Source organism: Rana temporaria, assembly GCF_905171775.1.
Source record: "Rana temporaria chromosome 2 unlocalized genomic scaffold, aRanTem1.1 chr2r, whole genome shotgun sequence".
In the NCBI taxonomy this organism is placed as follows: Eukaryota; Metazoa; Chordata; class Amphibia; order Anura; family Ranidae; genus Rana; species Rana temporaria.
The window spans coordinates 192,506-217,137 of NW_024404420.1; the positions used below are offsets into that span (position 1 = coordinate 192,506).

At 49.1% G+C, this 24,632-nt stretch overlaps 1 protein-coding gene across 3 annotated transcripts in view; it reads right to left on the minus strand.

Annotated features, from left to right (window-relative positions):
- PDE9A (phosphodiesterase 9A) overlaps positions 1-24,632 on the minus strand; it is a 55,372-nt gene that overhangs the window by 6,123 nt on the left and 24,617 nt on the right. For all 3 annotated transcript variants that reach the window (XM_040334208.1, XM_040334207.1, XM_040334206.1), the window contains one exon: positions 23,533-23,643. In XM_040334208.1, the coding sequence (XP_040190142.1) occupies positions 23,533-23,643 (111 nt within the window). The remainder of the gene's footprint in view (positions 1-23,532; positions 23,644-24,632) is intronic.

Below are 24,632 nucleotides of genomic sequence, written 5' to 3' on the forward strand. Positions count from 1 at the left end.
TATTGTTGTTTGCATATAAAAAGATACAAAAAGTGTTACATCCTCGTACGTATTATAACAATACACAACCAAACGTTTTTCCCTATTTTCCCCTTATCTTTTCCTACCCTCGTTCTTTATAATATTGTGAATAAATGAAAGACCACTTGTTTCTGAACTATAGCTCACCTCCCACCCCGCAAACCCTCACCCGCCCTCCCACCCTCCCATCACACCCTGTGCAGGTTTCTGAAGTTAATCTACTTCGTTAAATGCGTCTTCCCCATAAAGGAATGCCCGATAGCGGGTTAAGCTATTTATTGAATTTGAATGGCGATTTTTATATAGAACATCCTGTTTCGTCTAGCCAGGGTTTCCACATCCTCACAAACTTACTATAATTCCCCTGTCGGGTAAGTGTCACTCTCTCACTCCAAATCATTGTGTTAATAGTTTCAACCCAAGATTTGACAGTGGGTGGCATCTGGGCCTGCCACCTCAACGCAATTAACTTCCTCGCCTGGAAGAGGCATCTCAGTACCACCTCAAGGGAACTGGCTGGCACTCTATTTTCCTCTATGCTGCCTAACAAGCATATCTTAGACTCAGCTTCAAGCTTAGTTTTAAAAGTTGTATTTATTGTGTCCACCACCTCCTCCCAGTATCTAAATAACTTAGGACATTTCCACATCATGTGGATAAGATTGCCTGTCGCTCTGCACCTTGGGCATTCGTCAGTACTTCTCCACCCGAGATTGAACATTCTCCTGGGGGTATAGTATACTCTATGCAAGAGGAACAAGTGTGATACTTTCTGAGATGGGGAAATCGAAACCAATACCCCCCTCTTCAAGATCGCACTCCACTGTTCCGTGGTCATTTGACCGAAGTCTTTCTCCCATCCTGTCCTGCTCTTAGTGGGGCCTGCCCTACTTATTGTTTTGGCTCCTAATCTAGAGTACAACTCGGATATCAGGCCTTTAGTTGTTTTTGAAGAGGTTATTTTCAGGAGGGTGGGGGCCGAGGACCATATAATGGGTTGTAACCCAAACTGGGCTTGGATAGCATGTCGTATCTGTAGATATCTGTAAAATGTTTTATTTGTTATATTGAATTCCTGTCGCAAGTCTGCGAAGGATTTCATCTGTTCTCCATTGTACAGTTGGTTTAAACGGCTTATCCCTTGTCTCTCCCATTCTTTACATCTCTCAATGTCTTTTAACTCTCTTAAGTTTTGGTTGCACCAGAGGGGGGCGAATATTGTTATTCCCTTGTAGCCCATCAATGCTTTTGTTGTTTGCCACACTTTAAGGCTAAGTTTTATAGTTGGACATCTATGGACGAACGAACCAGCCTCGAGTGCCTCCACTATTGTCCTATGTGGTGCCCCAGTTAGCATCAATCTAGCGGAATTCCCCCCTCCCTCCAATCCGCAGTTCGCAAGATGTTGTAGCTGTGAGGCTAGAAAATATGTTTTCGGGTGAGGAACTGCCATTCCCCCCTCTTTAGCAGGAAACTGCATGGTCTGGAGACAAATCCTAGCTTGTCCCTTCTTCCAAATTAACTCTCTGAAGAGGGATTCTATCTTTTTGAACCATTTTTGATCTATCCAGACTGGGGAGTTATGGAGGATATAGAGTAACTGGGGCAGCCATAGCATCTTTATCAGGTTACATCGCCCCGCTATGGATAATGGTAGTCTACACCAGACATCTCTTTTATGTTCCCATTTAGACAAAAGAGGAATTAAGTTATTTTGGACAAAGCTGTTAATGTCGCTCGTGATCCATATCCCGAGATATTTCATCATAACTACAACTTTTAACTGGGGGATTCCCTGAGGTATCTGGGCACCAAGGGGGTCAATTGGCAGTAGTGCTGACTTTTCCCAATTAATAACCAACCCGGAGCATAGCCCAAACTCACCCACTACTTTGATCACATTTTTTAATGAGGTTTCAACGTCTCCCAAAAAGAAGAGAACATCGTCCGCAAACAGTGCGATCTTATCCTCTATAGTCTGTCTGTGGAACCCCTGTATATCTTTAGTTTTCCTAATTTTAATAGCCAATGGTTCCATCGCCAAAGCGAACAGAAGGGGAGAAAGGGGACAGCCCTGTCGCGTTCCTCTCTCTAGTTGAAAAATTTCTGAAAAATTTCTGAAATTTCTGAAAATTCATTGTTGATTTTGATTTTTGCTCTTGGCTGGTTATATAACAACTTCACCCAACTCATGAACCTGGGGCCAAACCCGAATTTCTCTAGGACCTTCCATAGGTAGTCCCATTCCAGACTGTCAAAAGCCTTGGCAGCATCCAGGGCTAAGATGGCTCTAGAGCCCTCTCCTTCTGTTGGAATTTGCATATTCAGGAACACTCTCCTGATGTTGGTACTGGTTGACCTATTGGGGATAAAGCCGGATTGGTCAGGATGTATAAGCCCTTGGATATACCGGTTAAGACGTGTTGCTAACACTTTGGCCAAGATCTTCGCGTCAGTGCATAGAAGTGAGATAGGGCGATAGGATGAAGCCTCTCTTGGATCCTTCCCCTCCTTATGCAAGACAATGATAGTAGCTTCTTTCATAGAGATGGGAAGTATTCCCTGAGTCAATGCCCAATTTAGTGTCTTTAGGAGTTCTGGTAGCAGGATATCCCCATATCTTTTATAGATCTCTACGGGCATCCCGTCTGGGCCTGGTGACTTTTGAGTTGACATCCCTGCCACTGCATGTTCTAATTCTCCTAAAGTAATTGGCGCCTCCATGTTAATGTTTTCTTCCTCCGATAGGGTCGGGACGGGCAGTCCCTGGAAAAATGTTTCCAGTCCTTCAGTCCCCTCCCTTCTCTTAGAGCTATAAAGGGATTCAAAGAATTCTCTAAAGGTATTTAATATCACGGTTTTATCGAAGGAGATTTCACCGTTTAATAACTTAACTGCTGTAACAGTGGAGGGGGGGGAGTTTGTTCTAATAAGCAGAGATAATAAACGCCCCACTCGCTCTCCCTCTCCAAACTGATTCTGTTTCTGGAATATTCGTTTTCCCTCTGTTCTTTTTAATATAGTCATTTTGTATATTTGTTGTTTTTCTAGCCACTCTTTTAAACTATGAGAGGTTGGGGTTTCAATGTATCTCTTCTCCGCCTGTAGCAGCTGATTCCTTGTCTCACTCTCTCCCTCCCTGTTCTTCCTCCTAATCCCTGCTATCTTTTGGATCAGGAGGCCTCGGAGGTAGGCTTTTAGGGAGTCCCATACCACCCCCACTGATGCAGTTCCCTCGTTTATCTGAGTAAATTCTTTAAGAGCAGACATCACCATACTATGTTCACTCATTAGTTCGAGCCAGTGAGGGCTAATTTTCCATTCTCTTGGGTACCATTTACCCCTAGTTTTTATTGTCAGCTCCATTGGCGAGTGGTCAGAGACTCCTCTTGGGCCATATTCTATATTTATTACTAGTGATGCTACCTCCTCGTTACCCAAGGCCATGTCTATTCTGGATAAAGTGTGGTGAGTCTTCGAAAAACAGGAGTATTGACGTTCCTGCGGATAGCGCGTGCGCCAAATGTCACATAGCCCCACTTCATCCAAAAATAGCGCTAATCGGTCCTCTCCTTTTGTCTTAGATCTATTTCCTGGCGGGAACCTATCCTGGGTCCTATCTAAGGTTTCATTGAAGTCGCCTATAATAACTATCGGTATTCCTGGTTTGTCCAATGTAAACTCGATCAATTTATGCAAGACTTCAAATTTAAATGGGGGGGGAATATAAATACTAGCTATCACAAATAGTTTATTTTCAATTAAGCAAAATAAAAATATAAACCTTCCCTGATCGTCTACCCTGCTCTCTCTACAGGAGAATACCAATCCTTTCCCCACCAGTATGCTCACTCCCCTAGAGTAGGATGAGTGATACGAGTGGTAAGTGGCTTGGAATTTTGGGCCGCACAGCTGTGTAGCTGTACTTGCAGTTAAGTGTGTCTCCTGTAGACAGAGCAGACCGGCACCTCCCCCCCAACATATCCAAGATAGTTGCTCTCTTGGTTGGGTCCCTCATTCCACGCACATTCAGGGATTTTATACAGAACGTCTTATCTGCCATGTGTTATAGTTAAGTTTAGTAACCCCTGACCTTTACCCAGTTTGTATCTTGGGGACCAAAAAAATAGAAAAGGGGGGGTCCCGGTAGTAAAAGGAGGGTGGAGAAGGCCCAAAAAAAAACGCACATCAGTCAAAAAAAATTGTATGTACTGAAAAAAAGAGCCAGAAAAATCACGTTCTTCCAGGAGTAATGTGTTACTATATAAAAAACCTCCCCAGGGCATTGCCTTAAACAAAAGTGAGAGCGTAATACGACTCCCCTGACACTGAAGAAGCAGTAAAAGGAAGGGCAAAAAAAAAAAAAGGGGAAAAATAAAAATAAAAAAGGGGGGAGCACGCAAAAAGAGTTACCCAACTCGCCATACCTTAAAACAGAAAAATAATGAAAACAATCTAAATAGGGAAATTACAATTGTGATTAGTGTCAAACGTTTAATAGTGGTGTGTAACCCAACCGTTTCACCCCTGCCCCCCCCTCCCCCCTCCCCTCCTCTCTCCCCAATACGTCCCTCCCTCCCTTGGCCCTCCTGGGCCTCCCCTGGGGGCTCTACCTGTGGCCTCCACACTGCACACCATTGTTGGGACCTCCCAACTACCATACCTCCCTATACAAACCACAACCATACTACCCTCCCCCCCCCCGCCCCACCCCCCTCCCTCTAACCTTATTTCAGTGCCTCTTATATTCTCCCCTCTCCTCGTCCCATTTTGTGAAGTTTAAGTGCTTATAATTATGTTAGAAAAAAGATTCCCTGTGTTTTAACTAGACTAAATTCAGCACATTAACATATAGCAATATTGCTAAATTCATGTACATTTTAAAAGTGCATTAAGTAACCGAAAAGAGAAAAAACAAAAACACACACAAAAAAAAAAAAAAAAAAACCCAAGTTCCTCTTTTCTCTCTCTTTCCTCCTCCACTTCACCTTCTCTCTGTGGGTCATAGGTCTTTCTTATTGTCCTCAAGCCACTTCGCAGTACTTGCCGGTGAGTAAAAAAAAAAGGTTCCACCCAATGCGGAGACTCGTAGGCGGGCTGGGTAAAGCAAAGCATAAGGAAGTCCATGTTTTTGAAGAGTTCGCTTGATTGAAATAAATTCAGCTCTGCGCCTCTGCAGATCGGGGGAGAAATCCTGATACAGCGAGACTTTAACCCCATTATATAGAATCTCCCCTTTTTCTCTAGCCTTCCGCAGTAGAGTTACTTTGTCGTTATAGTTAAATATTTTGACAAGGAGTGGTCTAGGGCGCTCACTTGGCAAACGTGGTTTAAAGGGAACCCGGTGGGCACGTTCAATGCCGAAAAAGGGTGAAAAAGATGTGGCACCAAAAGTCTCTCTAAACCAGTCTTCAAGAAATGCAATGGGGTTAGCTCCCTCGCTCCGCTCCGGTATGCCAATAATTCTAACATTATTTCTGCGGCTTCTATTTTCCAGGTCATCGATCTTCGCCCCCTGCATGTCCATTTGTTTCTTTAACCCTGAGATTTCTTGTTTAAGCGGGAATAGTTCATCTTCGACTGTACTTAGTCTTTCCTCTAGGATAGATGTTCTTTCCATGGTCTTGCTCAACTTATCCCCCATTAAACATAAATCCTCCTTGATACCTTTCAATTGGGTCTCTAGGCCTGTTATCGAGTCCCTGCAGGAGTTGATGGCATGCAGGAGGTCTCTCAAAGTGGGTTCCCCCTTGCTTCCTGTTGTGCCCCCCTCCATAATTTTTTGGGGTAAATTAGCTGGTTTTACTGCTGCGTTCGTTACCACGTTTTCCGTGTAATCTTTTCCTCCACCAGCCCCTTTAGTACTCTCAGTTTTTGTTGGGGGTACAGCTGCTGATTTAATCGTCGCGCCCCTACTTCTCCTGTCCAAAGGTGCTCCTGCTTGTGCAGTCTGCAATTGGACCGCCTTTGCCGGTGACAAAGAGGTTCGAGCAAAGCGATTAAGTTTTGCTACAGCTGCTGTAGATATTGCTGAAGACGCTAATGCACTTGCCTGGCTTTTTGCGGACCGTGTAATTAGGGCTCCCACCTGTCCCTTGGACATATTAGGAAGAGAAAAAAAATGTGTACAGGAAGCAACTCGCCTCCCCCACTACGGGGCTACAGTTATGTTTAAAAAAAAAAAAAAAAAAAAAAAAAAAGGGGGCCTGGGGAGGGAAAAAAAAAAAAAAAGGGGGGGGGGAATTCCAGCACTGAATGGTCAATAAAGAGATTGTTCACAGAGTCACGGGAGAGAATTTAACTTTAGCTTTTTCCTTTCCTTTCCTCCTTTCCTCCTCTTTACTGGATATCAGGGCGGAAATAAAATGGCAATACAACGAGAATACAACGGAGGATCAGGCGTAACATATAAGAGTAATCATTGGTTATGTTAGTTGCGGCTGCTCAATACACATGCATTGGGATGGGCTCTTGATAGTATACCTCTGTTCCACATTGCAATAATAATAACCAAACAAAGTCATTAATTATAAAGTGAGAACATTTTCACTTTAACCTAGTAAGAAAAAAAATTAGGAAAAAGAGCAGTGTTTCACCTGGATCTTGTTTTTTTTTTTTTTTTCACATCTCTATTTTGCTAGAAGAGTTGTCTCTCTGTCTCTCTACAGAGCATACACGCTGCAGTCTGTTTTTTCCCCAGCAGGGTGCAGCAGAGTACTCCAGAGCTCTCTCTCTCTCCACTCAGCTAGCTCCGGGTCTGGCTCCAACTGCAGCAGTTGCCTTACTGAAGTCTCGCGATATCTCGAGCGGGACTCCTCACCTGCTGCCGACCCCAGTGCTCCGCAAACAGCTGCTCCCCTCAATCACCGGCCCCCCACACCACACCGCACGGACTCCCCGACGGCTTCTCGGCTATCAGCGAACACTGCAAGGTAGGAGCCGATTCCCAGGGGGGGGGAGGGGGTTAATAATGCTGCAAAGTGCTGCAAGATGCTGGAAGGTCTCCGATCCCCCACTGCTGTCACAGGAGGGAAAGACTTAGGGAGAAGGAAAGGATCAGGCAAGGTGCACTATAAATCGGGCATATATGAGGGGTATGGAGCGGGGGGCTGATACACACGCTCACTCTATCATTCCCACACCACACCACAAACACCGCTCCTACATCCGGCCACGCCCCCCTCGAATGCAACCCTGTCCTGGCCTGTCCTGATCCTAGACTGTTACTGGATCTGATCGTCTGCTGCCTGCCCTGATCCTAGACTGTTACTGGATCTGATCCTCTGCCTGTCCTGATCCTAGACTGTTACTGGATCTGATCGTCTGCTGCCTGTCCTGATCCTAGACTGTTACTGGATCTGATCCTCTGCTGCCTGTCCTGATCCTAGACTGTTACTGGATCTGATCCTCTGCTGCCTGTCCTGATCCTAGACTGTTACTGGATCTGATCATCTGCTGCCTGTCCTGATCCTAGACTGTTACTGGATCTGATCCTCTGCCTGTCCTGATCCTAGACTGTTACTGGATCTGATCGTCTGCTGCCTGTCCTGATCCTAGACTGTTACTGGATCTGATCCTCTGCTGCCTGTCCTGATTCTAGACTGTTACTGGATCTGATCGTCTGCTGCCCGTCCTGATCCTAGACTGTTACTGGATCTGATCGTCTGCTGCCTGTCCTGATCCTAGACTGTTACTGGATCTGATCCTCTGCTGCCTGTCCTGATCCTAGACTGTTACTGGATCTGATCCTCTGCTGCCTGTCCTGATCCTAGACTGTTACTGGATCTGATCCTCTGCTGCCTGTCCTGATCCTAGACTGTTACTGGATCTGATCGTCTGCCTGTCCTGATCCTAGACTGTTACTGGATCTGATCGTCTGCCTGTCCTGATCCTAGACTGTTACTGGATCTGATCGTCTGCTGCTTGTCCTGATCCTAGACTGTTACTGGATCTGATCCTCTGCTGCCTGTCCTGATCCTAGACTGTTACTGGATCTGATCCTCTGCTGCCTGTCCTGATCCTAGACTGTTACTGGATCTGATCGTCTGCTGCCCGTCCTGATCCTAGACTGTTACTGGATCTGATCGTCTGCTGCCCGTCCTGATCCTAGACTGTTACTGGATCTGATCGTCTGCCTGTCCTGATCCTAGACTGTTACTGGATCTGATCGTCTGCCTGTCCTGATCCTAGACTGTTACTGGATCTGATCGTCTGCTGCCTGTCCTGATCCTAGACTGTTACTGGATCTGATCCTCTGCTGCCTGTCCTGATCCTAGACTGTTACTGGATCTGATCCTCTGCTGCCTGTCCTGATCCTAGACTGTTACTGGATCTGATCGTCTGCTGCCCGTCCTGATCCTAGACTGTTACTGGATCTGATCGTCTGCTGCCTGTCCTGATCCTAGACTGTTACTGGATCTGATCCTCTGCTGCCTGTCCTGATCCTAGACTGTTACTGGATCTGATCGTCTGCCTGCCCTGATCCTAGACTGTTACTGGATCTGATCGTCTGCCTGTCCTGATCCTAGACTGTTACTGGATCTGATCGTCTGCTGCCTGTCCTGATCCTAGACTGTTACTGGATCTGATCGTCTGCTGCTTGTCCTGATCCTAGACTGTTACTGGATCTGATCGTCTGCTGCCTGTCCTGATCCTAGACTGTTACTGGATCTGATCCTCTGCTGCCTGTCCTGATCCTAGACTGTTACTGGATCTGATCCTCTGCTGCCTGTCCTGATCCTAGACTGTTACTGGATCTGATCGTCTGCTGCCCGTCCTGATCCTAGACTGTTACTGGATCTGATCGTCTGCTGCCCGTCCTGATCCTAGACTGTTACTGGATCTGATCCTCTGCTGCCTGTCCTGATCCTAGACTGTTACTGGATCTGATCCTCTGCTGCCTGTCCTGATCCTAGACTGTTACTGGATCTGATCGTCTGCTGCCTGTCCTGATCCTAGACTGTTACTGGATCTGATCGTCTGCTGCCCGTCCTGATCCTAGACTGTTACTGGATCTGATCCTCTGCTGCCTGTCCTGATCCTAGACTGTTACTGGATCTGATCCTCTGCTGCCTGTCCTGATCCTAGACTGTTACTGGATCTGATCGTCTGCTGCCTGCCCTGATCCTAGACTGTTACTGGATCTGATCCTAGACTGTTACTGGATCTGATCGTCTGCTGCCTGTCCTGATCCTAGACTGTTACTGGATCTGATCCTCTGCTGCCTGTCCTGATCCTAGACTGTTACTGGATCTGATCGTCTGCTGCCTGTCCTGATCCTAGACTGTTACTGGATCTGATCGTCTGCTGCCTGTCCTGATCCTAGACTGTTACTGGATCTGATCCTCTGCTGCCTGTCCTGATCCTAGACTGTTACTGGATCTGATCCTCTGCTGCCTGTCCTGATCCTAGACTGTTACTGGATCTGATCGTCTGCTGCCTGTCCTGATCCTAGACTGTTACTGGATCTGATCGTCTGCTGCCTGTCCTGATCCTAGACTGTTACTGGATCTGATCCTCTGCTGCCTGTCCTGATCCTAGACTGTTACTGGATCTGATCCTCTGCTGCCTGTCCTGATCCTAGACTGTTACTGGATCTGATCGTCTGCTGCCTGTCCTGATCCTAGACTGTTACTGGATCTGATCGTCTGCTGCCTGTCCTGATCCTAGACTGTTACTGGATCTGATCGTCTGCTGCCTGTCCTGATCCTAGACTGTTACTGGATCTGATCGTCTGCTGCCTGTCCTGATCCTAGACTGTTACTGGATCTGATCGTCTGCTGCCTGTCCTGATCCTAGACTGTTACTGGATCTGATCGTCTGCTGCCTGTCCTGATCCTAGACTGTTACTGGATCTGATCGTCTGCTGCCTGTCCTGATCCTAGACTGTTACTGGATCTGATCGTCTGCTGCCTGTCCTGATCCTAGACTGTTACTGGATCTGATCCTCTGCTGCCTGTCCTGATCCTAGACTGTTACTGGATCTGATCACCTGCTGCCTGTCCTGATCCTAGACTGTTACTGGATCTGATCGTCTGCTGCCTGTCCTGATCCTAGACTGTTACTGGATCTGATCCTCTGCTGCCTGTCCTGATCCTAGACTGTTACTGGATCTGATCGTCTGCTGCCTGTCCTGATCCTAGACTGTTACTGGATCTGATCGTCTGCTGCCTGTCCTGATCCTAGACTGTTACTGGATCTGATCCTCTGCTGCCTGTCCTGATCCTAGACTGTTACTGGATCTGATCCTCTGCTGCCTGTCCTGATCCTAGACTGTTACTGGATCTGATCGTCTGCTGCCTGTCCTGATCCTAGACTGTTACTGGATCTGATCGTCTGCTGCCTGTCCTGATCCTAGACTGTTACTGGATCTGATCCTCTGCTGCCTGTCCTGATCCTAGACTGTTACTGGATCTGATCCTCTGCTGCCTGTCCTGATCCTAGACTGTTACTGGATCTGATCGTCTGCTGCCTGCCTGATCCTAGACTGTTACTGGATCTGATCGTCTGCCTGTCCTGATCCTAGACTGTTACTGGATCTGATCGTCTGCTGCCTGTCCTGATCCTAGACTGTTACTGGATCTGATCGTCTGCTGCCTGTCCTGATCCTAGACTGTTACTGGATCTGATCGTCTGCTGCCTGTCCTGATCCTAGACTGTTACTGGATCTGATCGTCTGCTGCCTGTCCTGATCCTAGACTGTTACTGGATCTGATCGTCTGCTGCCTGTCCTGATCCTAGACTGTTACTGGATCTGATCGTCTGCTGCCTGTCCTGATCCTAGACTGTTACTGGATCTGATCCTCTGCTGCCTGTCCTGATCCTAGACTGTTACTGGATCTGATCACCTGCTGCCTGTCCTGATCCTAGACTGTTACTGGATCTGATCGTCTGCTGCCTGTCCTGATCCTAGACTGTTACTGGATCTGATCGTCTGCTGCCCGTCCTGATCCTAGACTGTTACTGGATCTGATCGTCTGCTGCCCGTCCTGATCCTAGACTGTTACTGGATCTGATCGTCTGCTGCCTGTCCTGATCCTAGACTGTTACTGGATCTGATCGTCTGCCTGTCCTGATCCTAGACTGTTACTGGATCTGATCGTCTGCTGCCTGTCCTGATCCTAGACTGTTACTGGATCTGATCCTCTGCTGCCTGTCCTGATCCTAGACTGTTACTGGATCTGATCGTCTGCTGCCTGTCCTGATCCTAGACTGTTACTGGATCTGATCCTCTGCTGCCTGTCCTGATCCTAGACTGTTACTGGATCTGATCGTCTGCCTGTCCTGATCCTAGACTGTTACTGGATCTGATCGTCTGCTGCCTGTCCTGATCCTAGACTGTTACTGGATCTGATCGTCTGCTGCCTGTCCTGATCCTAGACTGTTACTGGATCTGATCGTCTGCTGCCTGTCCTGATCCTAGACTGTTACTGGATCTGATCCTCTGCTGCCTGTCCTGATCCTAGACTGTTACTGGATCTGATCGTCTGCTGCCTGTCCTGATCCTAGACTGTTACTGGATCTGATCCTCTGCTGCCTGTCCTGATCCTAGACTGTTACTGGATCTGATCCTCTGCTGCCTGTCCTGGTCCTAGACTGTTACTGGATCTGATCGTCTGCTGCCTGTCCTGATCCTAGACTGTTACTGCATCTGATCTCTGCTGCCTGTCCTGATCCTAGACTGTTACTGGATCTGATCGTCTGCTGCCTGTCCTGATCCTAGACTGTTACTGGATCTGATCGTCTGCTGCCTGTCCTGATCCTAGACTGTTACTGGATCTGATCGTCTGCTGCCTGTCCTGATCCTAGACTGTTACTGGATCTGATCGTCTGCTGCCTGTCCTGATCCTAGACTGTTACTGGATCTGATCGTCTGCTGCCCGTCCTGATCCTAGACTGTTACTGGATCTGATCGTCTGCTGCCTGTCCTGATCCTAGACTGTTACTGGATCTGATCCTCTGCTGCCTGTCCTGATCCTAGACTGTTACTGGATCTGATCGTCTGCTGCCTGTCCTGATCCTAGACTGTTACTGGATCTGATCCTCTGCTGCCTGTCCTGATCCTAGACTGTTACTGGATCTGATCGTCTGCCTGTCCTGATCCTAGACTGTTACTGGATCTGATCGTCTGCTGCCTGTCCTGATCCTAGACTGTTACTGGATCTGATCGTCTGCTGCCTGTCCTGATCCTAGACTGTTACTGGATCTGATCGTCTGCTGCCCGTCCTGATCCTAGACTGTTACTGGATCTGATCCTCTGCTGCCTGTCCTGATCCTAGACTGTTACTGGATCTGATCGTCTGCTGCCTGTCCTGATCCTAGACTGTTACTGGATCTGATCGTCTGCCTGTCCTGATCCTAGACTGTTACTGGATCTGATCGTCTGCTGCCCGTCCTGATCCTAGACTGTTACTGGATCTGATCGTCTGCTGCCTGTCCTGATCCTAGACTGTTACTGGATCTGATCGTCTGCTGCCTGTCCTGATCCTAGACTGTTACTGGATCTGATCGTCTGCTGCCTGTCCTGATCCTAGACTGTTACTGGATCTGATCGTCTGCCTGTCCTGATCCTAGACTGTTACTGGATCTGATCCTCTGCTGCCGTCCTGATCCTAGACTGTTACTGGATCTGATCGTCTGCTGCCTGCCCTGATCCTAGACTGTTACTGGATCTGATCGTCTGCTGCCTGCCCTGATCCTAGACTGTTACTGGATCTGATCCTCTGCTGCCTGTCCTGATCCTAGACTGTTACTGGATCTGATCGTCTGCCTGTCCTGATCCTAGACTGTTACTGGATCTGATCGTCTGCCTGCCCTGATCCTAGACTGTTACTGGATCTGATCGTCTGCTGCCTGTCCTGATCCTAGACTGTTACTGGATCTGATCCTCTGCTGCCTGTCCTGATCCTAGACTGTTACTGGATCTGATCGTCTGCTGCCTGTCCTGATCCTAGACTGTTACTGGATCTGATCGTCTGCTGCCTGTCCTGATCCTAGACTGTTACTGGATCTGATCCTCTGCTGCCTGTCCTGATCCTAGACTGTTACTGGATCTGATCGTCTGCCTGTCCTGATCCTAGACTGTTACTGGATCTGATCCTCTGCTGCCTGTCCTGATCCTAGACTGTTACTGGATCTGATCGTCTGCCTGTCCTGATCCTAGACTGTTACTGGATCTGATCGTCTGCTGCCTGTCCTGATCCTAGACTGTTACTGGATCTGATCCTCTGCCTGTCCTGATCCTAGACTGTTACTGGATCTGATCGTCTGCTGCCTGTCCTGATCCTAGACTGTTACTGGATCTGATCGTCTGCTGCCTGTCCTGATCCTAGACTGTTACTGGATCTGATCGTCTGCTGCCTGTCCTGATCCTAGACTGTTACTGGATCTGATCGTCTGCTGCCTGTCCTGATCCTAGACTGTTACTGGATCTGATCCTCTGCTGCCTGCCCTGATCCTAGACTGTTACTGGATCTGATCATCTGCTGCCTGTCCTGATCCTAGACTGTTACTGGATCTGATCATCTGCTGCCTGTCCTGATCCTAGACTGTTACTGGATCTGATCGTCTGCTGCCTGTCCTGATCCTAGACTGTTACTGGATCTGATCCTAGACTGTTACTGGATCTGATCGTCTGCTGCCTGTCCTGATCCTAGACTGTTACTGGATCTGATCGTCTGCTGCCTGTCCTGATCCTAGACTGTTACTGGATCTGATCGTCTGCTGCCTGTCCTGATCCTAGACTGTTACTGGATCTGATCGTCTGCTGCCTGTCCTGATCCTAGACTGTTACTGGATCTGATCGTCTGCTGCCTGTCCTGATCCTAGACTGTTACTGGATCTGATCGTCTGCTGCCTGCCCTGATCCTAGACTGTTACTGGATCTGATCGTCTGCTGCCTGTCCTGATCCTAGACTGTTACTGGATCTGATCGTCTGCTGCCTGCCCTGATCCTAGACTGTTACTGGATCTGATCGTCTGCTGCCTGTCCTGATCCTAGACTGTTACTGGATCTGATCGTCTGCTGCCTGTCCTGATCCTAGACTGTTACTGGATCTGATCGTCTGCTGCCTGTCCTGATCCTAGACTGTTACTGGATCTGATCGTCTGCTGCCTGTCCTGATCCTAGACTGTTACTGGATCTGATCCTCTGCTGCCTGTCCTGATCCTAGACTGTTACTGGATCTGATCGTCTGCTGCCTGTCCTGATCCTAGACTGTTACTGGATCTGATCCTCTGCTGCCTGTCCTGATCCTAGACTGTTACTGGATCTGATCGTCTGCTGCCTGTCCTGATCCTAGACTGTTACTGGATCTGATCGTCTGCCTGCCCTGATCCTAGACTGTTACTGGATCTGATCGTCTGCTGCCTGTCCTGATCCTAGACTGTTACTGGATCTGATCGTCTGCTGCCTGTCCTGATCCTAGACTGTTACTGGATCTGATCCTCTGCTGCCTGCCCTGATCCTAGACTGTTACTGGATCTGATCGTCTGCTGCCTGTCCTGATCCTAGACTGTTACTGGATCTGATCGTCTGCTGCCCGTCCTGATCCTAGACTGTTACTGGATCTGATCGTCTGCTGCCTGTCCTGATCCTAGACTGTTACTGGATCTGATCGTCTGCCTGTCCTGATCCTAGACTGTTACTGGATCTGATCGTCTGCTGCCTGTCCTGATCCTAGACTGTTACTGGATCTGATCGTCTGCCTGTCCTGATCCTAGACTGTTACTGGATCTGATCGTCTGCCTGTCCTGATCCTAGACTGTTACTGGATCTGATCGTCTGCCTGTCCTGATCCTAGACTGTTACTGGATCTGATCGTCTGCCTGTCCTGATCCTAGACTGTTACTGGATCTGATCGTCTGCTGTCTGTCCTGATCCTAGACTGTTACTGGATCTGATCGTCTGCTGCCTGTCCTGATCCTAGACTGTTACTGGATCTGATCGTCTGCCTGTCCTGATCCTAGACTGTTACTGGATCTGATCGTCTGCTGCCCGTCCTGATCCTAGACTGTTACTGGATCTGATCGTCTGCTGCCTGTCCTGATCCTAGACTGTTACTGGATCTGATCGTCTGCTGCCTGTCCTGATCCTAGACTGTTACTGGATCTGATCGTCTGCTGCCCGTCCTGATCCTAGACTGTTACTGGATCTGATCGTCTGCTGTCTGTCCTGATCCTAGACTGTTACTGGATCTGATCGTCTGCTGCCTGTCCTGATCCTAGACTGTTACTGGATCTGATCGTCTGCTGCCTGCCCTGATCCTAGACTGTTACTGGATCTGATCGTCTGCTGCCTGTCCTGATCCTAGACTGTTACTGGATCTGATCCTCTGCTGCCTGTCCTGATCCTAGACTGTTACTGGATCTGATCGTCTGCTGCCTGTCCTGATCCTAGACTGTTACTGGATCTGATCGTCTGCTGCCTGTCCTGATCCTAGACTGTTACTGGATCTGATCGTCTGCTGCCTGTCCTGATCCTAGACTGTTACTGGATCTGATCCTCTGCTGCCTGTCCTGATCCTAGACTGTTACTGGATCTGATCGTCTGCCTGTCCTGATCCTAGACTGTTACTGGATCTGATCGTCTGCCTGTCCTGATCCTAGACTGTTACTGGATCTGATCCTCTGCTGCCTGTCCTGATCCTAGACTGTTACTGGATCTGATCGTCTGCTGCCTGTCCTGATCCTAGACTGTTACTGGATCTGATCCTCTGCTGCCTGTCCTGATCCTAGACTGTTACTGGATCTGATCCTCTGCTGCCTGTCCTGATCCTAGACTGTTACTGGATCTGATCGTCTGCTGCCTGTCCTGATCCTAGACTGTTACTGGATCTGATCCTCTGCTGCCTGTCCTGATCCTAGACTGTTACTGGATCTGATCGTCTGCTGCCTGTCCTGATCCTAGACTGTTACTGGATCTGATCGTCTGCTGCCTGTCCTGATCCTAGACTGTTACTGGATCTGATCCTCTGCTGCCTGCCCTGATCCTAGACTGTTACTGGATCTGATCATCTGCTGCCTGTCCTGATCCAGACTGTTACTGGATCTGATCCTCTGCTGCCTGTCCTGATCCTAGACTGTTACTGGATCTGATCGTCTGCTGTCTGTCCTGATCCTAGACTGTTACTGGATCTGATCGTCTGCCTGCCCTGATCCTAGACTGTTACTGGATCTGATCGTCTGCCTGTCCTGATCCTAGACTGTTACTGGATCTGATCGTCTGCTGCCCGTCCTGATCCTAGACTGTTACTGGATCTGATCGTCTGCTGTCTGTCCTGATCCTAGACTGTTACTGGATCTGATCCTCTGCTGCCTGTCCTGATCCTAGACTGTTACTGGATCTGATCCTCTGCTGCCTGTCCTGATCCTAGACTGTTACTGGATCTGATCCTCTGCTGCCTGTCCTGATCCTAGACTGTTACTGGATCTGATCCTCTGCTGCCTGTCCTGATCCTAGACTGTTACTGGATCTGATCCTCTGCTGCCTGCCCTGATCCTAGACTGTTACTGGATCTGATCGTCTGCTGCCTGTCCTGATCCTAGACTGTTACTGGATCTGATCGTCTGCTGCCTGTCCTGATCCTAGACTGTTACTGGATCTGATCCTCTGCTGCCTGCCCTGATCCTAGACTGTTACTGGATCTGATCATCTGCTGCCTGTCCTGATCCAGACTGTTACTGGATCTGATCATCTGCTGCCTGTCCTGATCCTAGACTGTTACTGGATCTGATCGTCTGCTGCCTGTCCTGATCCTAGACTGTTACTGGATCTGATCGTCTGCTGCCTGTCCTGATCCTAGACTGTTACTGGATCTGATCGTCTGCTGCCTGTCCTGATCCTAGACTGTTACTGGATCTGATCGTCTGCTGCCTGCCCTGATCCTAGACTGTTACTGGATCTGATCGTCTGCTGCCTGTCCTGATCCTAGACTTACTGGATCTGATCCTCTGCTGCCTGTCCTGATCCTAGACTGTTACTGGATCTGATCATCTGCTGCCTGTCCTGATCCTAGACTGTTACTGGATCTGATCGTCTGCTGCCTGTCCTGATCCTAGACTGTTACTGGATCTGATCGTCTGCCTGTCCTGATCCTAGACTGTTACTGGATCTGATCCTCTGCTGCCTGTCCTGATCCTAGACTGTTACTGGATCTGATCCTCTGCTGCCTGTCCTGATCCTAGACTGTTACTGGATCTGATCCTCTGCTGCCTGTCCTGATCCTAGACTGTTACTGGATCTGATCGTCTGCTGCCTGTCCTGATCCTAGACTGTTACTGGATCTGATCGTCTGCTGCCTGTCCTGATCCTAGACTGTTACTGGATCTGATACTCTGCTGCCTGTCCTGATCCTAGACTGTTACTGGATCTGATACTCTGCTGCCTGCCCTGATCCTAGACTGTTACTGGATCTGATCGTCTGCTGCCTGTCCTGATCCTAGACTGTTACTGGATCTGATCGTCTGCTGCCTGTCCTGATCCTAGACTGTTACTGGATCTGATCGTCTGCTGCCTGTCCTGATCCTAGACTGTTACTGGATCTGATCGTCTGCCTGTCCTGATCCTAGACTGTTACTGGATCTGATCGTCTGCCTGTCCTGATCCTAGACTGTTACTGGATCTGATCGTCTGCTGCCCGTCCTGATCCTAGACTGTTACTGGATCTGATCGTCTGCTGTCTGTCCTGATCCTAGACTGTTACTGGATCTGATTGTCTGCTGCCTGTCCTGATCCTAGACTGTTACTGGATCTGATCGTCTGCTGTCTGTCCTGATCCTAGACTGTTACTGGATCTGATCGTCTGCTGCCTGCCCTGATCCTAGACTGTTACTGGATCTGATCGTCTGCTGCCTGTCCTGATCCTAGACTGTTACTGGATCTGATCGTCTGCTGCCTGTCCTGATCCTAGACTGTTACTGGATCTGATCGTCTGCTGCCTGTCCTGATCCTAGACTGTTACTGGATCTGATCGTCTGCTGTCTGTCCTGATCCTAGACTGTTACTGGATCTGATCCTCTGCTGCCTGTCCTGATCCTAGACTGTTACTGGATCTGATCCTCTGCTGCCTGTCCTGATCCTAGACTGTTACTGGATCTGATCGTCTGCTGCCTGTCCTGATCCTAGACTGTTACTGGATCTGATCGTCTGCTGCCTGTCCTGATCCTAGACTGTTACTGGATCTGATCCTCTGCTGCCTGTCCTGATCCTAGACTGTTACTGGATCTGATCGTCTGCTGCCTGTCCTGATCCTAGACTGTTACTGGATCTGATCCTCTGCTGCCTGCCCTGATCCTAGACTGTTACTGGATCTGATCATCTGCTGCCTGTCCTGATCCTAGACTGTTACTGGATCTGATCATCTGCTGCCTGTCCTGATCCTAGACTGTTACTGGATCTGATCATCTGCTGCCTGTCCTGATCCTAGACTGTTACTGGATCTGATCATCTGCCTGTCCTGATCCTAGACTGTTACTGGATCTGATCCTCTGCTGCCTGTCCTGATCCTAGACTGTTACTGGATCTGATCCTCTGCTGCCTGTCCTGATCCTAGACTGTTACTGGATCTGATCCTCTGCTGCCTGTCCTGATCCTAGACTGTTACTGGATCTGATCCTCTGCTGCCTGTCCTGATCCTAGACTGTTACTGGATCTGATCCTAGACTGTTACTGGATCTGATCGTCTGCTGCCTGTCCTGATCCTAGACTGTTACTGGATCTGATCGTCTGCTGCCTGCCCTGATCCTAGACTGTTACTGGATCTGATCCTCTGCTGCCTGCCCTGATCCTAGACTGTTACTAGATCTGATCGTCTGCTGACTGTCCTGATCCTAGACTGTTACTGGATCTGATCCTCTGCCTGTCCTGATCCTAGACTGTTACTGGATCTGATCGTCTGCTGCCCGTCCTGATCCTAGACTGTTACTGGATCTGATCGTCTGCTGCCTGTCCTGATCCTAGACTGTTACTGGATCTGATTGTCTGCTACCTGCCCTGATCCTAGACTGTTACTGGATCTGATCTTCTGCTGCCTGTCCTGATCCTAGACTGTTACTGGATCTGATCGTCTGCTGCCCGTCCTGATCCTAGACTGTTACTGGATCTGATCCTCTGCTGCCTGCCCTGATCCTAGACTGTTACTGGATCTGATCGTCTGCTGCCTGTCCTGACCCTAGACTGTTACTGGATCTGATCCTCTGCTGCCTGTCCTGATCCTAGACTGTTACTGGATCTGATCGTCTGCTGCCTGTCCTGATCCTAGACTGTTACTGGATCTGATCCTCTGCTGCCTGTCCTGATCCTAGACTGTTACTGGATCTGATCATCTGCCTGTCCTGATCCTAGACTGTTACTGGATCTGATCCTCTGCTGCCTGTCCTGATCCTAGACTGTTACTGGATCTGATCCTCTGCTGCCTGTCCTGATCCTAGACTGTTACTGGATCTGATCCTCTGCTGCCTGTCCTGATCCTAGACTGTTACTGGATCTGATCCTCTGCTGCCTGTCCTGATCCTAGACTGTTACTGGATCTGATCCTCTGCTGCCTGTCCTGATCCTAGACTGTTACTGGATCTGATCGTCTCCCTGTCCTGATCCTAGACTGTTACTGGATCTGATCCTCTGCTGCCTGTCCTGATCCTAGACTGTTACTGGATCTGATCGTCTGCTGCCTGTCCTGATCCTAGACTGTTACTGGATCTGATCGTCTGCTGCCTGTCCTGATCCTAGACTGTTACTGGATCTGATTGTCTGCTACCTGCCCTGATCCTAGACTGTTACTGGATCTGATCCTCTGCTGCCTGCCCTGATCCTAGACTGTTACTGGATCTGATCGTCTGCTGACTGTCCTGATCCTAGACTGTTACTGGATCTGATCCTCTGCCTGTCCTGATCCTAGACTGTTACTGGATCTGATCGTCTGCTGCCCGTCCTGATCCTAGACTGTTACTGGATCTGATCGTCTGCTGCCTGTCCTGATCCTAGACTGTTACTGGATCTGATTGTCTGCTACCTGCCCTGATCCTAGACTGTTACTGGATCTGATCTTCTGCTGCCTGTCCTGATCCTAGACTGTTACTGGATCTGATCGTCTGCTGCCCGTCCTGATCCTAGACTGTTACTGGATCTGATCCTCTGCTGCCTGCCCTGATCCTAGACTGTTACTGGATCTGATCGTCTGCTGCCTGTCCTGACCCTAGACTGTTACTGGATCTGATCCTCTGCTGCCTGTCCTGATCCTAGACTGTTACTGGATCTGATCGTCTGCTGCCTGTCCTGATCCTAGACTGTTACTGGATCTGATCGTCTGCTGCCTGTCCTGATCCTAGACTGTTACTGGATCTGATCGTCTGCTGCCTGTCCTGATCCTAGACTGTTACTGGATCTGATCCTCTGCTGCCTGTCCTGATCCTAGACTGTTACTGGATCTGATCGTCTGCTGCCTGTCCTGATCCTAGACTGTTACTGGATCTGATCGTCTGCTGCCTGTCCTGATCCTAGACTGTTACTGGATCTGATCCTCTGCCTGTCCTGATCCTAGACTGTTACTGGATCTGATCCTCTGCCTGTCCTGATCCTAGACTGTTACTGGATCTGATCCTCTGCTGCCTGCCCTGATCCTAGACTGTTACTGGATCTGATCGTCTGCTGCCTGTCCTGATCCTAGACTGTTACTGGATCTGATCGTCTGCTGACTGTCCTGATCCTAGACTGTTACTGGATCTGATCCTCTGCCTGTCCTGATCCTAGACTGTTACTGGATCTGATCCTCTGCTGCCTGTCCTGATCCTAGACTGTTACTGGATCTGATCATCTGCTGCCTGTCCTGATCCTAGACTGTTACTGGATCTGATCGTCTGCTGCCTGTCCTGATCCTAGACTGTTACTGGATGTGATCGTCTGCTGCCTGTCCTGATCCTAGACTGTTACTGGATCTGATCATCTGCTGCCTGTCCTGATCCTAGACTGTTACTGGATCTGATCCTCTGCTGCCTGTCCTGATCCTAGACTGTTACTGGATCTGATCGTCTGCTGCCTGTCCTGATCCTAGACTGTTTCTGGATCTGATCCTCTGCCTGTCCTGATCCTAGACTGTTACTGGATCTGATCCTCTGCTGCCTGTCCTGATCCTAGACTGTTACTGGATCTGATCGTCTGCTGCCTGTCCTGATCCTAGACTGTTACTGGATCTGATCGTCTGCTGCCTGTCCTGATCCTAGACTGTTACTGGATCTGATCCTCTGCTGCCTGTCCTGATCCTAGACTGTTACTGGATCTGATCCTCTGCTGCCTGTCCTGATCCTAGACTGTTACTGGATCTGATCGTCTGCTGCCTGTCCTGATCCTAGACTGTTACTGGATCTGATCGTCTGCTGCCTGTCCTGATCCTAGACTGTTACTGGATCTGATCGTCTGCTGACTGTCCTGATCCTAGACTGTTACTGGATCTGATCCTCTGCCTGTCCTGATCCTAGACTGTTACTGGATCTGATTCTCTGCTGCCTGTCCTGATCCTAGACTGTTACTGGATCTGATTCTCTGCTGCCTGTCCTGATCCTAGACTGTTACTGGATCTGATCCTCTGCTGCCTGTCCTGATCCTAGACTGTTACTGGATCTGATCCTCTGCCTGTCCTGATCCTAGACTGTTACTGGATCTGATCCTCTGCTGCCTGCCCTGATCCTAGACTGTTACTGGATCTGATCGTCTGCTGCCTGTCCTGATCCTAGACTGTTACTGGATCTGATCCTCTGCTGCCTGTCCTGATCCTAGACTGTTACTGGATCTGATCCTCTGCCTGTCCTGATCCTAGACTGTTACTGGATCTGATCCTCTGCTGCCTGCCCTGATCCTAGACTGTTACTGGATCTGATCGTCTGCTGCCTGTCCTGATCCTAGACTGTTACTGGATCTGATCGTCTGCTGACTGTCCTGATCCTAGACTGTTACTGGATCTGATCGTCTGCCTGTCCTGATCCTAGACTGTTACTGGATCTGATCCTCTGCTGCCTGTCCTGATCCTAGACTGTTACTGGATCTGATCGTCTGCTGCCTGTCCTGATCCTAGACTGTTACTGGATCTGATCCTCTGCCTGTCCTGATCCTAGACTGTTACTGGATCTGATCCTCTGCTGCCTGTCCTGATCCTAGACTGTTACTGGATCTGATCATCTGCTGCCTGTCCTGATCCTAGACTGTTACTGGATCTGATCGTCTGCTGCCTGTCCTGATCCTAGACTGTTACTGGATCTGATCATCTGCTGCCTGTCCTGATCCTAGACTGTTACTGGATCTGATCCTCTGCTGCCTGTCCTGATCCTAGACTGTTACTGGATCTGATCCTCTGCCTGTCCTGATCCTAGACTGTTACTGGATCTGATCCTCTGCTGCCTGTCCTGATCCTAGACTGTTACTGGATCTGATCGTCTGCCTGTCCTGATCCTAGACTGTTACTGGATCTGATCCTCTGCTGCCTGTCCTGATCCTAGACTGTTACTGGATCTGATCGTCTGCCTGTCCTGATCCTAGACTGTTACTGGATCTGATCGTCTGCTGACTGTCCTGATCCTAGACTGTTACTGGATCTGATCCTCTGCCTGTCCTGATCCTAGACTGTTACTGGATCTGATTCTCTGCTGCCTGTCCTGATCCTAGACTGTTACTGGATCTGATTCTCTGCTGCCTGTCCTGATCCTAGACTGTTACTGGATCTGATCGTCTGCTGCCTGTCCTGATCCTAGACTGTTACTGGATCTGATCCTCTGCTGCCTGTCCTGATCCTAGACTGTTACTGGATCTGATCGTCTGCTGCCTGTCCTGATCCTAGACTGTTACTGGATCTGATCCTCTGCTGCCTGTCCTGATCCTAGACTGTTACTGGATCTGATCGTCTGCTGCCTGTCCTGATCCTAGACTGTTACTGGATCTGATCGTCTGCTGACTGTCCTGATCCTAGACTGTTACTGGATCTGATCCTCTGCCTGTCCTGATCCTAGACTGTTACTGGATCTGATTCTCTGCTGCCTGTCCTGATCCTAGACTGTTACTGGATCTGATTCTCTGCTGCCTGTCCTGATCCTAGACTGTTACTGGATCTGATCCTCTGCTGCCTGTCCTGATCCTAGACTGTTACTGGATCTGATCCTCTGCCTGTCCTGATCCTAGACTGTTACTGGATCTGATCCTCTGCTGCCTGTCCTGATCCTAGACTGTTACTGGATCTGATCGTCTGCTGCCTGTCCTGATCCTAGACTGTTACTGGATCTGATCGTCTGCTGCCTGTCCTGATCCTAGACTGTTACTGGATCTGATCCTAGACTGTTACTGGATCTGATCCTCTGCCTGTCCTGACTATGACCTTGATCTTCTATCCTATCGGTCCCTTTGTGTCCTGACCAGACCCAGGTCATCCCTACTCCTGTGTGGTCATTGAGTTCTCCTGATCCCCTCCCCCTTCAGAGGTCAGTCTAGAGGGGATGTTGGGGTTAGTAGTCGGGGAAGCTCCTCCTTCTCACCACAGTCATGTGATCGGCGTTGGAAAAGCTGAAGTTCTGGATCTCCTGTAATGCCTGTAGGACGCTTCCGTGATGAGCCATATCTGTGGCCAAAATTAATTCCGCAATTCCCTGAAAGAGAAACATGAAGACCAATTATCACCTACCCTGGTGACGTGTCCTTACGTGTCCCTGTGTCCTCACGTGTCCCTGTGTCCTCACGTGTCCCTGTGTCCTCACATGTGACGTGTCCCTGTGTCCTCACGTGTGATGTGTCCTATCACGTGTCCTCACGTGTGACATGTCCCTGTGTCCTTACGTGTCCCTGAGTCCTCACGTGTCCCTGTGTCCTCACGTGTGACGTGTCCCTGTGTCCTATCATGTGTGACGTGTCCCTGTGTCCTATCACGTGTCCCTGTGTCCTCACGTGTGACTTGTCCCTGTGTCCTCACGTGACGGGTCTAGTATGACATATCACATATGACCTGTGGGGCTTGTATGACGTATCACGTATGACCTGTGGGTCTTGTATGACCTGGGGCTTGTATGATGTAACACATATGACCTGTGGGTTTTGTATGATGTAACACATGACCTGTGGGGCTTGTATGACGTATCACATATGACCTGTGGGGCTTGTATGACGTATCACGTATGACCTGTGGGTTTTGTATGATGTAACACATATGACCTGTGGGGCTTGTATGACGTATCACATATGACCTGTGGGGCTTGTATGACGTATCACATATGACCTGTGGGGCTTGTATGACGTATCACATATGACCTGTGGGGCTTGTATGACGTATCACATATGACCTGTGGGTCTAGTATGACGTATCACATATGACCTGTGGGGCTTGTATGACGTATCACATATGACCTGTGGGGCTTGTATGACGTATCACATATGACCTGTAGGTCTTGTATGACGTATCACATATGACCTGTGGGGCTTGTATGACGTATCACATATGACCTGTGGGGCTTGTATGACGTATCACATATGACCTGTGGGGCTTGTATGACGTATCACATATGACCTGTGGGGCTTGTATGACGTATCGCATATGACCTGTGGGGCTTGTATGACGTATCACATATGACCTGTGGGGCTTGTA